General features: G+C 37.2%; 1 protein-coding gene across 1 annotated transcript in view; it reads right to left on the bottom strand.

The window, feature by feature from the left end:
- GAS2L3 (growth arrest specific 2 like 3) overlaps positions 1-12,394 on the bottom strand; it is a 29,140-nt gene that overhangs the window by 2,192 nt on the left and 14,554 nt on the right. The window contains exons 5-8 of the mRNA XM_027775692.1: positions 11,182-11,323; positions 3,682-3,745; positions 2,889-3,027; positions 2,053-2,160 (exon numbers count right to left, since the gene is read on the bottom strand). Of these exons, the coding sequence (XP_027631493.1) occupies positions 2,053-2,160; positions 2,889-3,027; positions 3,682-3,745; positions 11,182-11,323 (453 nt within the window). The remainder of the gene's footprint in view (positions 1-2,052; positions 2,161-2,888; positions 3,028-3,681; positions 3,746-11,181; positions 11,324-12,394) is intronic.

The raw sequence follows: 12,394 nt of genomic DNA, 5'->3' as shown, positions 1-12,394 counted from the left end.
GTTGGGAACTGATGGAAGGGGAGATGAGCAGGAAGGAAGGGGAGAAGAAATGAGGATTTAGAAATGGGGCCTGCAGGTAGTATGGTGGTTGAGGTACTGGACTCGCACATGGCTGACTGTGTAGTTCAAGTCCTGGACCTCACAGCTTGCTTTCTCATTTTTTTTTTTCTCTCTCTCTCTCTCTGGTGAGTGTAGTGCATGTGTCCTATAGCAAATTTAAAAATTATAATAAATAAAATTGAATAATAATTTTTAAAAAGAAAAAAATGCCTCATAATAAATAAAATAAAATTATGGGATAAAGATAAAAGCAACCAAACCATATGCTTTATAATTAACAAATTATTTTCATGTGCATTATGTCCATTTGATTTTTAAAACACTTGGATATAATGTATTATTACTACTTCTTTGCAGATGAGAAAACAATGATTCTGAAAGATTAGGGAATTTGTCCCAAGTCACACAGCTTGGCCTGTCCTCAAATGCACCGGGCTGCTCATAACCCAGATGGTTCTTTTGTAGATATAAAACACATCCTGGCTCTGCCAGTACAGTCCAAACTGGATTTCAGGCCCCTGCCCACCTGACAGGCAAATCTTCCGGACTGTACAAGACTGTCTGCAAACCTTAACTCCAACTTCCATGCTCTGTGCCCCATCGCCATATCACAAAACCTTTCAAAAAAATCCTAATGAAAAGGTAGGAAGTAAATATGAGTGTGTCTGTGTGAGTAGGGGAGGATGTGGGAGGTGATGATATTATAGAAATAGAAGAAGATACGGAGGGTGAAATTACAATTTTTAAAAATGTTCCTACTATGTCTCTAAATTGAGAATAAAATATCTCCTGTATTATATCAAAAGTGGAATGAATGCTGAACAGCTGAAACTTCAATCTCTTTATCAGCAAAGGGCACAACTAATCAAGTGCAAATGAGACAAAGGAAGGCAATGAATGTGGCCATGAGCACTGGTATACACAGTAATGTGGTATCAATCTGAGAAATACTTTATGTTTAAGGCCCAAAGAGTGTACTGTCATAAGTTGCAATGTTTCTTTTTTCTTTTTCTTACTAGGAACACTTGATCTTATTAGATTTTTTTTGATGATGATAATACAAAATAACATTTTTCTTTAGAAAAAAATTTTAATAGATTAAATTACCTGAGATGTACAAAGATTTTTTTTCCAGTTACGCTCATTCTCTAAATAGTCTTGGGACCAGCAGTTGGCGTAATGGCAATGTCGCTGGACTCCTATGTAGTCAACCATGGTTCGAGTTCTGAACCTGGTGGCTTAAACTCATGCTGGGCACATGTTCATGCATGCCCAAGATCCCAAGAAGAGAATGGAGGAAAAGGGACTGCAGTGTGGACATCTTCCCCTGGGGGGTGATTTTTCACTTTCTGTCTCTCTGTCTGTCTCTGTCTTTCTGGCGAGCGCACATGCCCTATAGCAAAAACCAAATAAATAAATAAATAAATAAATAAATATTCTTAGCTATCCTATAGTTAGTTGTTATCTAAACTGTTAAAAACATTTCCACATGTTAAATTCATTATATCCCCATACTTTCTTTTAGTGAAGTGGGTAAAGCAGTAATCTAAATCTTAAGACAAGATCTGTGTGTAAACAGAATGTAGATAACAGACTTACTCTTATAAAGAGAATTTTATCCCCTAGTCGGTACCGTCCTTCCGATAAGTACTCAATAGAAAATCGATGAGAACAACTACAAGGAGGATCTTCAGCAATATGTTTAACCTAAGATTAAAATAAATAACAAAATTTCTTGTAAAAGTATTTTGGTTAAAGTTTCAATGCAATGTTACTTGAAAGTTATAGCAAAAAACAAATAAATAAATAAATAAATAAATAAATAAATATTCTTAGCTATCCTATAGTTAGTTGTTATCTAAACTGTTAAAAACATTTCCACATGTTAAATTCATTATATCCCCATACTTTCTTTTAGTGAAGTGGGTAAAGCAGTAATCTAAATCTTAAGACAAGATCTGTGTGTAAACAGAATGTAGATAACAGACTTACTCTTATAAAGAGAATTTTATCCCCTAGTCGGTACCGTCCTTCCGATAAGTACTCAATAGAAAATCGATGAGAACAACTACAAGGAGGATCTTCAGCAATATGTTTAACCTAAGATTAAAATAAATAACAAAATTTCTTGTAAAAGTATTTTGGTTAAAGTTTCAATGCAATGTTACTTGAAAGTTAAGAAAATCAAACTCAAAGTTAAGAAGACTTTCTATACCATTTAACAAGGCTGCATATATTGGGCCAGGGGAGAATGTTTCAAAAAAAAGAAAAAAATAATAATTTTCCCTCACAACTTTTCTTCCTCCTATATTCTCCAAACATCATGTATCGCATCTACTTAGAAATCTTGGAAATCAACCTAGATTTTCTCCCTACATCTAACTATGTCTTGCATTTGTTCCTTCTGTTCTATCACCACTGCTGCTGCTCAAGTGCAAGCTCTTATCATCTTATGCCTGGACTACACCAATATAACCCCTACATGACCATGAGAATAATCTTACACTTTCCAAATCAGATTATTATACTATCATGTTAAAACAAAAAATCAGTGCATACTCATGACTTACAGTACCCTTCCCAATGGGTTCCAGCCAGTATGCCTCACCACTCCTCAACCACATATCTCCTCATCATCACACGCAACCGACAAATCGCCTTCCAAATAGAGAGCTCTAAACTCACCAGGGAGTGGAGATTATTACTGCTGTATATTCTGAATAAAGAATACTTTCTTTCCAACACGGCATCACCTGTAGCAAACTAGAAGTGTATGCAACTATTCAATGTATTATAATAAAAAAATTTTTAAAGGGGCAATTACTTACGGCTTCATGTAGCTCTTCATGTTGACAGCATGACTTTGGGATACTGATGGAATCTTCAGGTCCAGAGGTATTAAGTAAGGTCTCTTCTAACTCAATTTCCTTCTCAAGTTTTACTAATACTGGTGGTTCAACTCCATATCTGAAAACCAACCAAGGGATATGGATCATTCAAGCAAGGTTGACCCAAGCACTTCTCTACATATCAAGATAAATTATATTTTATTTTTAAAGCAAAATACATTTGACATCTTCTATCAATTGTTTTACTATCAATAAATGCTTTTAAATATTTATAGAGTGACAAAATTATAGATTATAATCTTTACATCATAACATACATTTGAGTTATTAGATATTCTAAGTATTCTACCTGGGATCCTGAATGGCAACTGTAAAATCAACCAGGAAGTGAACATGGAACTGAAGTAGGTATGGGAGACACCAGGCCTTCTTACCAGATCCTCTCTGTATTCAAAAGACTTGTTCAGCCTTCAACTGCTTTAAGACTACATGCTCTTATCCTATTCTTAGCCTAAAAATTGTAAGTAGGCACTTTCAGTTTAATACTAAATGAAGGTAAGCTATACCGAGAAAGCAGATATTTAAATATGTTCATGCAGATAGTCTGCACGAGTTAATAAACAAAAAGTTAATAAAGAAACAAAAACAAAGATAAAATAAAAAATTAGGAATTATTTTCTTTTACTTATAGAAAATAGTGTTCTAAACTACAACTAAGTAGCCAGAGAGATGTTTATGACATTGAAATTCTGAAATATTGTGTGATACATACCTCGACACAATTCGACCAATTTCAAGAAGGCAAAGATATACCTGTCTTGGATCTTTGTGCAAAACTGTGGAAAATAAGACCACATATTTTAAGGAGCAGAATTAAACAGGGCAATATTTCTAATGTAGAAGAGAGTAAAAGAAAAGAACACTGAAGACAGTGGGCTTACTTGTTTGGAGATTTAGAAAAGACATTTTAATTTTCTCTATTACTATTTTCCATAAATTATTGTTTGAAAATGTGACTAACAAGAAAAGGATGAAAATTTACCATGGGCCCTTATTTATATAGCATTTGAAGTCTTAAAAACTAAAGGCGTCGTAGCATTAAATTATTTATGCTTCAGGTCCCTCAACGGAAGGTACTATTAGAAGAGATGTATCACTTCAATTTACTCTAAACTGTCCTTAGCACAGGACTTTGTGCTAATATTTTTCTCCAGCTCTTAAAAATTTAAAGAGGAAGAAGTACTTCCTAACTCATTCTATAATGCCGGCATTATTCTGAAACCAAAACCAGACTAAGACGTTATAAGAAAACTAAAGATCAATATCCTTTAAGAATATCGACATAAAAATCTTCAACGAATACTAGCAAACCAAATCCAGCAGCATACGTAAGATACACCATGACCAAGTGGGATTTATGCTGGGAATGCAAAGTTGAATGATTTCCAATATATGAAAATCAACCAATGTAATAGACAATTAGTAAAATAAAATCAATGCAATTATCCAAAAAGAAAGAAAAAAAATTATTTGACTAAAAACACCCTTTCATGATTAAGATAAAAAGTCAAACTAGAGGACCAGCAGTTAGCGTAATAGCTATGTCACTGAACTCCCATGTAGCCGATCGTGGTTTGAGTCCCGGACCCGGTGGCTTAAACTCATGCCGGGCGCGGGTGCATGCGTGCCCAAGGTTCCGAGAGGAGAATGGAGGAGAAGGGACTGCAGCATGGTCATCCCCCCCGGGGGTGATTTCTCACTTTCTGTCTCTCTGTCTCTCGTCTTTCTGGCGAGGGCACATGCCTATAGCAAAAACCTCTCCAAAACAAAAAAAAGTCAAACTAGGAATAAATGGAGTATTCCTTGTACCAACCGTGCTGGTACACGCTGCTAAGACGCTGGGATCCAACAGCTGGGACCGCGAAGCAGTCCTGGAGTTCAATTCCCTGTCCAACCTGCTGGGACTATCAACCTAAAGGCATGGTATGGTGGCTAGCACCTGTCCCAGTGACTCGGTGGGTGTGAGGCAGATGGGTCGCAAACTAGAGGCTGGCCATAACAAGACCCTTTCTAAAAGAAAGGCAGGCATAATGGCACACAACTGCAGTACCAGCTGGGAAGCTGCGGTAGAAGGAACACACATAGTGAGACCATACCTTTAAAAAAGAAGAAACAAAATTTTTTTTATCTGATATAAAGCATCTTAGAAAAATCCACAGCTAATGTCATTCTTAAAAGACTGAGTCTTCCCAAGACCAGGGAAAAATAAGAATCTCTACTCTTAGTACTTATATGCAGCATTGTACTGAGGTTCTGGTCATGACATTTAGGCAAAAAATAAATAATTAAAAGGTACCCAGATTGGAAGGAAACCTCTCTCTTTTCACAGATGACAATCCTATGCATAGAAAATCCTGGGACCATCAGTTAGCGTAATGGCTATGTTGCTGGACTCCCACGTAGTCGACTGCGGTTCGAATCCAGGACCCGGTCGGAGGCTTAAACTCACGCTGGGTGCGTGTGTGTGTGCCCAAGATCCTGAGAGGAGAATAGAGAAGGGATTGTGGCGTGGTCATCCCCCCTGGGGGGTGATTTCTTGCTTTCTGTCTCTTTCTCTCTGTCTGGCTGGCGAGCACATGCACCCTATAGCAAAAACCTCTCCAAAAAAAGAAAAAAAAAATCCTTAAAATCTACCCCAAAAAACTCAAAATCTCCCAAAACCTATTAGAATTAATAAGCAAGGGACCAGCAGGTGGCATGATGGTTACATTCCTGGACTTCCACAAAGTTGACTGCAGTTCAAGTGCCGGACCTGGTGGCTTAAAGCTCATGCTGAGCGAGTGAGCATGTGTGTCCAAGATCCCGAGCAGAAAATGGAGGAAAAGGGATTGTGTACTGGCCATCCTCCTGGGGGATAAATTCTCATTTTCTATCTCTCTGTCTGGTGAATGAATGCATATGGCCAATACCAAAAAAAATCTCTCTCTCTTTTTTTCTTTTTTTTTGGAGAGGTTTTTCCTATAGGGCACGTGCATTCGCCAGAAAGACTGAGAGAGACAGAGAGACAGAAAGCGAGCAATCACCCTCCAGGGAAGATGACCACACCGCAATCCCTTCTTCTCCATTCTTCTCTCAGGATCTTGGGCACGCATGCACACATGCCCGACATGAGTTCAAGCCAAGTCTGGGACTCGAACTATAGTCAACTACACAGCAGTCCAGTGACATAACCATTATGCTGTTAGTCCCCCCAAAAATCTCTTCAAAAAACAATTAATAAGCAAGTTCAGCAAAATACAGGATACAACATCAATACATAAAAACTTAACTACCTAGCTAGCACTTAACAATATAAAATGAAATTAAGGAAACTATTCTACTTACAATAGCTTCAGAAAGAAAAAAATACTTAGAGATAAATTTAATCAAAGAAGTATGAGACTTGTACACTGAAAACTATAAAATATTGTTGAAAGAGATTAAAAAGAGGATATAAATCAATAAAAAGTCATCCCACGTGCATGGATTAAAAAATAATGTTGTCAGAGACCAGCAGATAGTATAATGATTATATTGCTGGATTCCTATGTAGTCAACTGTGTAGTTCGAGTCCCAGACCTAGCAGCATACAATTCATGCTGGATGTGTGTGTGTATATGTGTGTGTGTGTGTGTGTGTGCCCAAAATTCCAAGAAAAGAATGGAGGAGAAATAAATAAATTAAATTGTTAAAATGGCAACATTTCCCAAATCGACCTATAAATTCAATGTAATTTATATCAAAATTCCAGTATCCTCCTTTTTTTTTCCAGAAATGGACAAGCCAATCATGAAATTAATCCGGTATTGCAAAGTTACAGACTAGCTCATCTTGAAAAAGAAGAATAAAGTTGAAGAACTCACACTTGCCAATTGCAAAACTTACTACAGGCACTTCACACTTAAAGACTGAGTTCCATTCCTACAAGTAGGTCGATAAGTGAAAAGCCTAAAAGTGGGTGTCTTGTGGTGTGTCACGGAGTCATAGAGTATGAACCTTTCAATAGATCTTATGTGACAACACAGTAGAATAACGTAATTCTATCCATATGAAAAAGCATACCTTAGATAAGCACCAGAAAGTGATAAGACATACCACAACACAGTAATATAAATGTGATGTAATTATTGTTTATTTATTCTGAATACTACTGTAGGTACACAATAAAGTACAGATTTATAAATGAAATACGTAGTCTTGTGAGACTGCGAATACTCCATGTAGTGAATACGAACCAACTATGGGAACAAGACAAAGCCTGATAAAGGAGATTTCCAAGATCACACAGCCTGGGAAAGAGAATTCCCTGCACTGGAGAACTGGGTCATAAGTCTGAGTAGTTTAAACAGGCACGTCATTAAGTGAGCAGTATCTGAATAAGCTGCAGTAATCAAGACAGTGTATTATTGACATAATAATAGACAAGCTGACCAACGGGAATGGAACTGCTCGTCCAGAGATAAACCCATCTGTTCTATGTTCAATCATGTTCAATAAGGGTGCCAAGAAAATTTAATGAAGACAGAACAGTCTTTTCAATAAATGATTGTTGGGATGATTGGACATCTAGACACGAAAGAATGAATTTTGAACTCTACTTCACTCCACATACAAAAAAAGATTAATTCAAAATGGATCAACAACTTAAATGTGGGAACCAGCAGTTAGCGTAATGGCTATGTCGCTGGACTCCCACGTAGTCGACCGCGGTTCGTGTCCCGGACCCGGTGGCTTAAAACTCACGCCAGGCGCGTGTGCGTGTGTGCCCAAGATCCCGAGAGGAGAATGGAGGAGAAGGGATTGCGGCGTGACCATCCCCCCTGGGGGGTGATTTCTCGCTTTCTGTCTCTATGTCTCTCTCTGTCTGTCTGGCGAGCGCATGCGCCCTACAGTGAAAATCTCTCCAAAAAAAAAAAAAAAAAACCAACTTAAATGTAAGAGCTAAAACTATAAAACTCTTAGAAAAACATAGGTAAGACTTTGGATGATCTAAATTAGGAAATAATTTCTTAGATATGACATCAAAAGCACAAGGAAACAAACCAAACAGATAAACTTCACAAAATTTAAAACTTTAGTTTGATAAGGATGTGGGCAAATTAAAACCTTTGTGCATTGCTGGTAAAAATATAAAAGGGTACAGCCACAGGGAGATCAGTTTGGTGACTCCTCAAACAAACAAACAAACAAACATAAAATTACCATATGACCCAGCAATTTCACTCCTAGGTATATCCCTGAGAGAATTAAAAACATATGTTCACTCAAACACTTGTACATAAATGCTCATGGCAGCATTGTTCATAATAGCCAAAACCTTAAAATAATCAAAATGTCCACTAGCTGAAGAATGTATGACAAATGTAGTACATTGATACAATAGAATATTATTCAGTCATAAAAAGGAATGAATATATTACATGAATAAATCATTATGCAAAGTGAAAGAAGTCAGAAGACACATAAAGCTACATAGTATTCTAGTTATAGGAAATGTCGAGAACGGGAAAAATCCATAGATAGGAAGTATATTAGTGTTTGTCAATGGCATGGAAAAAGAAAATAATTCGTACTAAGTCAAACAGGTATGGGGGATTTTTAGTGGGGATGATTGAAATGTTCTGGAACTAAATAGTGATGATGATTGTATAACATAGTAATTACACTAAAAACCATTATGTACATTTTAAAGTTATAAATTTTATGTTATGTGAAGCATATCTCAATTTTAAAAAATGCTATTTAAAAATCAGAATCTAGACCTAGCCATGGTGGCACACACTGGACAATGCGGCTTAGCAGAGTAAGACTGTGTGGAAGGCCCAGGTTCAATTCCTGGCCCATCCTAAAAGCTGGTCCTGTAGCCCAGCTACTACCGAGACTGAAGCAAGAGGGACATGACATAGCAAACCCTGACTGAAAAGAATTACCTCTCCGGGACGACCAGCAGTTAGCATGGCTATGTAGCTGGATTCCCATGCAGTCGACCACGGTTTGAGTCTCAGATCCAGTGGCTTAAACTCACGCCAGGCACATGTGCGTGTGTGCCCAAGATCCCGAGAGGGCAATGGAGGAGAAGCGAGTGTGGCGTGGCCATCCCCCCTCGGGGAGGTGATTTCTTGCTGTCTCTCTGTCTTTCTGGTGAGCATACACACCCTATAGCAAAAACCTCTCCAAAAAAAAAAAAAAAGAATTACCTCTCCAACACATAAAGGAGCCTGCTACACTTAAAAATGGTTAAGATGAGGAACCAGCAGATGGTGTAATGGTTATGTTGCTGGACTCCCATGTGGTTGACCATGGTTCGAGTCCCAGAACTGGTGACATAAAGCTCATGCCAGACACATGTACATGCATTCCCAAGATCCCAAGAGGAGAATGGAGGAGAAGGGACTCTGTCTGGTGTGGCTATCCTCCCCTCTCAGGACGAGGGGGAATTTCTTGTTTTCTGTCTGTCTCTCCAGTGAGCGTGCATGCCCTATAGCAAAAAAATCTCTCTCTCAAAAAAAAAGTTAATATGGTAAATGTTCTACGTACTTTTTAAAAATAAAAACCATTTTAAAAGAACAAAAATATAAAAGTGAATAGAGACCTGCTGGAGGTGGGGGGGAGCCCTTATCACAGAACTCATGCCAAATGCTTTGATACATACTTGTGGACTATCTACCTACCTTCTATTCTGGTCTTTGGAGTTACAACTCTGGGAAACCTGCTAATCCTAACCTAATAATGCACAACGTGTGATGAATTACACATATGCTGACTCCTCCAATAGAAATGGCAGTTGTTCTTTGATTCATGAGTAGCATCTATGATATTCCCAAATGACAAGATATGCTCTTTCAAAGGAATAAAAAAGGTTATATTTGAATTTAAAATTCAAACCAAGAAAAGGATTTTTCCTAAATTTTTTATTAAGCCTATTTCTCCAAATACTTACAAATAGCGTCAAATTGTATAGTTGTGTTTTAAAATTGCTTTGAGTTCATAGCAAAAGGGAAAAAGTTAAGAGGCTCATCTCTGAGACCTTTGGAGAGTAAGAACATTAGCCCATCAGTGCAATGACTAGAAATGAATTACTGGTATTGACAGTCCTTTATTTAGTTCTACTCAGACTAAGTTCAGTCAGAAGATGCCTTCTACTGAGAATGAGAAATGTACAATAATCTCCTAGCCTGTCAGAAACAGTAAACTGTAGAGAATTCATAGCAGTTTCTCTTCCCTTAGATCTCTAAAAGATGGAGGTGTCACTAAATCAACTCCATTGTCCACAGTGATCAGTACTGAGATATGTTTACACACAAATAAGGATACACATTTATAAAAGCTTTTAAAAATATATTTATAATCTAAAATTTAGTCAAATAGCTACTATACGCTATCACTGTACAGATGCTTCTGTTGACTTAAAGGAAATGAGAAAATATGTCAATAATTCTTTAGCAGAGCATGCCTTTTTTAAGTGAACTGTCAAAGACATTGATCCACTTAGCTAATCAAGTTGGCAGCTGTTGTTTACAAGGTAAATCTAAACACTACGAGCACACATCATTTGGCCTTCTGTTATTTCTGTAATTTTCTGGTTAAAGAGAAATTACTAACAATAGTAATTTAGACTTGGTAGAATAATTCTTTATGAAAGAGTTAATTCATAGAGCATTAGTCTAGAACTTCCGTGTAGCCATCTTATTTAGGAAGCAAAATACACTTTTTAAATTTTATTTATTCTGTTCATTAGTGAACACATGTGCAATCATGAAAGAGAGAGAGAGGCACCCTTAACGGCACCTTGTATGTCACAATCCTCTTCCCACAGCCTTCCCAGCTCATCAAGATCTTGGATGTGTGTGCATCTGGCATGTTATCAGGTTGACTGGGGATCCAAACCCATGGCTCACCATGTGGCTTCCAGCACCACATTTCTGTACACTACTGACTGTGCCACCAAAATTGAGCCAGGAAGTAAACTATTTTTAGAGCATTTTGAGTTAAATGAGTTCATACATGAACAGTGCTTAATATAACTCAATTAAGTTTTTCATTTAACTATAACTTAATAGTTATAGTTGATTTAGTATTCAACTCTCCAATTGTCTTACGTATGCTTAGAGAGTAAATTTTTCTAGAAAAATGAGAGGTGGCATTTGAGAGTCCTCCTTTGGAAAGAAAAATTAGATGGGAGAGATACAAAAATATCCTAACAGACATTGAAAACAACAATGACAATACTTACCTAAACCTTCGGATTCAAAGAGGTAAGTTTCATCAACCCCAATGTGCCTACACCAGTGAAGGAAATTTGCAGTATTGTCTCGGGCAAAGAATGAACCAGATGCAGCATCTTTCTTACAGGGCACTTTCCTCATTGGGAAATTCTGGAAAAGACAAAATAACTCCAAAAATGTGTCATGGGTATTTTCATTAGATATTCATTTTAATATTACTAAGTATATGTTTGATGCATTAAATGTAACTAAAAAGTATGTAACTTTAGAGGGAAAAGGTACCTTTAATTATTATTTTATTTTACTTTATTTTAAAATATATTACTGAAAAATGATTCCTATGAAAATAATCTGGTAAACATTAGCAGTAGAATTAAGTATCTCTTACCTCTTTCTTTTTAAAATGACACAAGAATCTTAATTAAAATAAAAAATGACATGCTAATAATTCCAAAGTATATCTCTATAGCATATTTCTCTATAAGTAGTTCAATACAAAAGCAAAGTTACTGCTATGCTAAAAGCTAGCAGACACACTCACTTTTGCTTACTTCCTTACATTAAAATTCATAGAGATGGTCCTCAGTTTCTTGAGATGATCAAAAAGGTAGTAAGTAATCAAAAAGGTAGCTGATTCTCTTTCTTTCTTTTCTTTTCTTTTTTTGGAGAGGTTTTTGCTACAGGGCACATGTGCTCGCCAGAAAGACATGGTCACGCTGCAATCCCTTCTCCTCCATTCTCCTCTCGGGATCTTGGGCGCACACGTGTGCACATGCTTCTGGTGTGAGTCTAAGCCACGGGGCGGTCAACTACATGGGAGTCCAGCAACATAGCCATTACGCTAACTGCTGGTCCCTTCTTTCTTTTTTTTAAGTCATGACAGAGCTGTATGCATGCACACAGGAGAAAAAAAAAGCATCCTCCACAGGGCTTGGTCACGCCATAATCTTCTTCCTTCAGTCTTCCGGCCAACCAGGATCCTAAGCATATACGCACATATCTGGCATGTTTTGAAGCTGACCAGGCCAGGGACTCAAACCACAGTCAGCACATGGCTTCCAGTTTCACAGTCTAGTAGACTACCAACTGTGCCACAGTGGCTGGGCCAGTTGCCAATTCTTAATTCAAGTTATTTTTAAACTGATGATTTCAGTTTTATAGATCCTTAATTTTTTGACTCTCTCTGCTGTATCTAAATAATGATCTAAATAATCCTGCTGA

Source organism: Tupaia chinensis, unplaced genomic scaffold (genome assembly GCF_000334495.1).
Source record: "Tupaia chinensis unplaced genomic scaffold, TupChi_1.0 Scaffold000054_1, whole genome shotgun sequence".
In the NCBI taxonomy this organism is placed as follows: Eukaryota; Metazoa; Chordata; class Mammalia; order Scandentia; family Tupaiidae; genus Tupaia; species Tupaia belangeri.
Note: the sequence above shows the minus strand (reverse complement) of the source record. Positions and strands in the feature narration are given on the sequence as shown.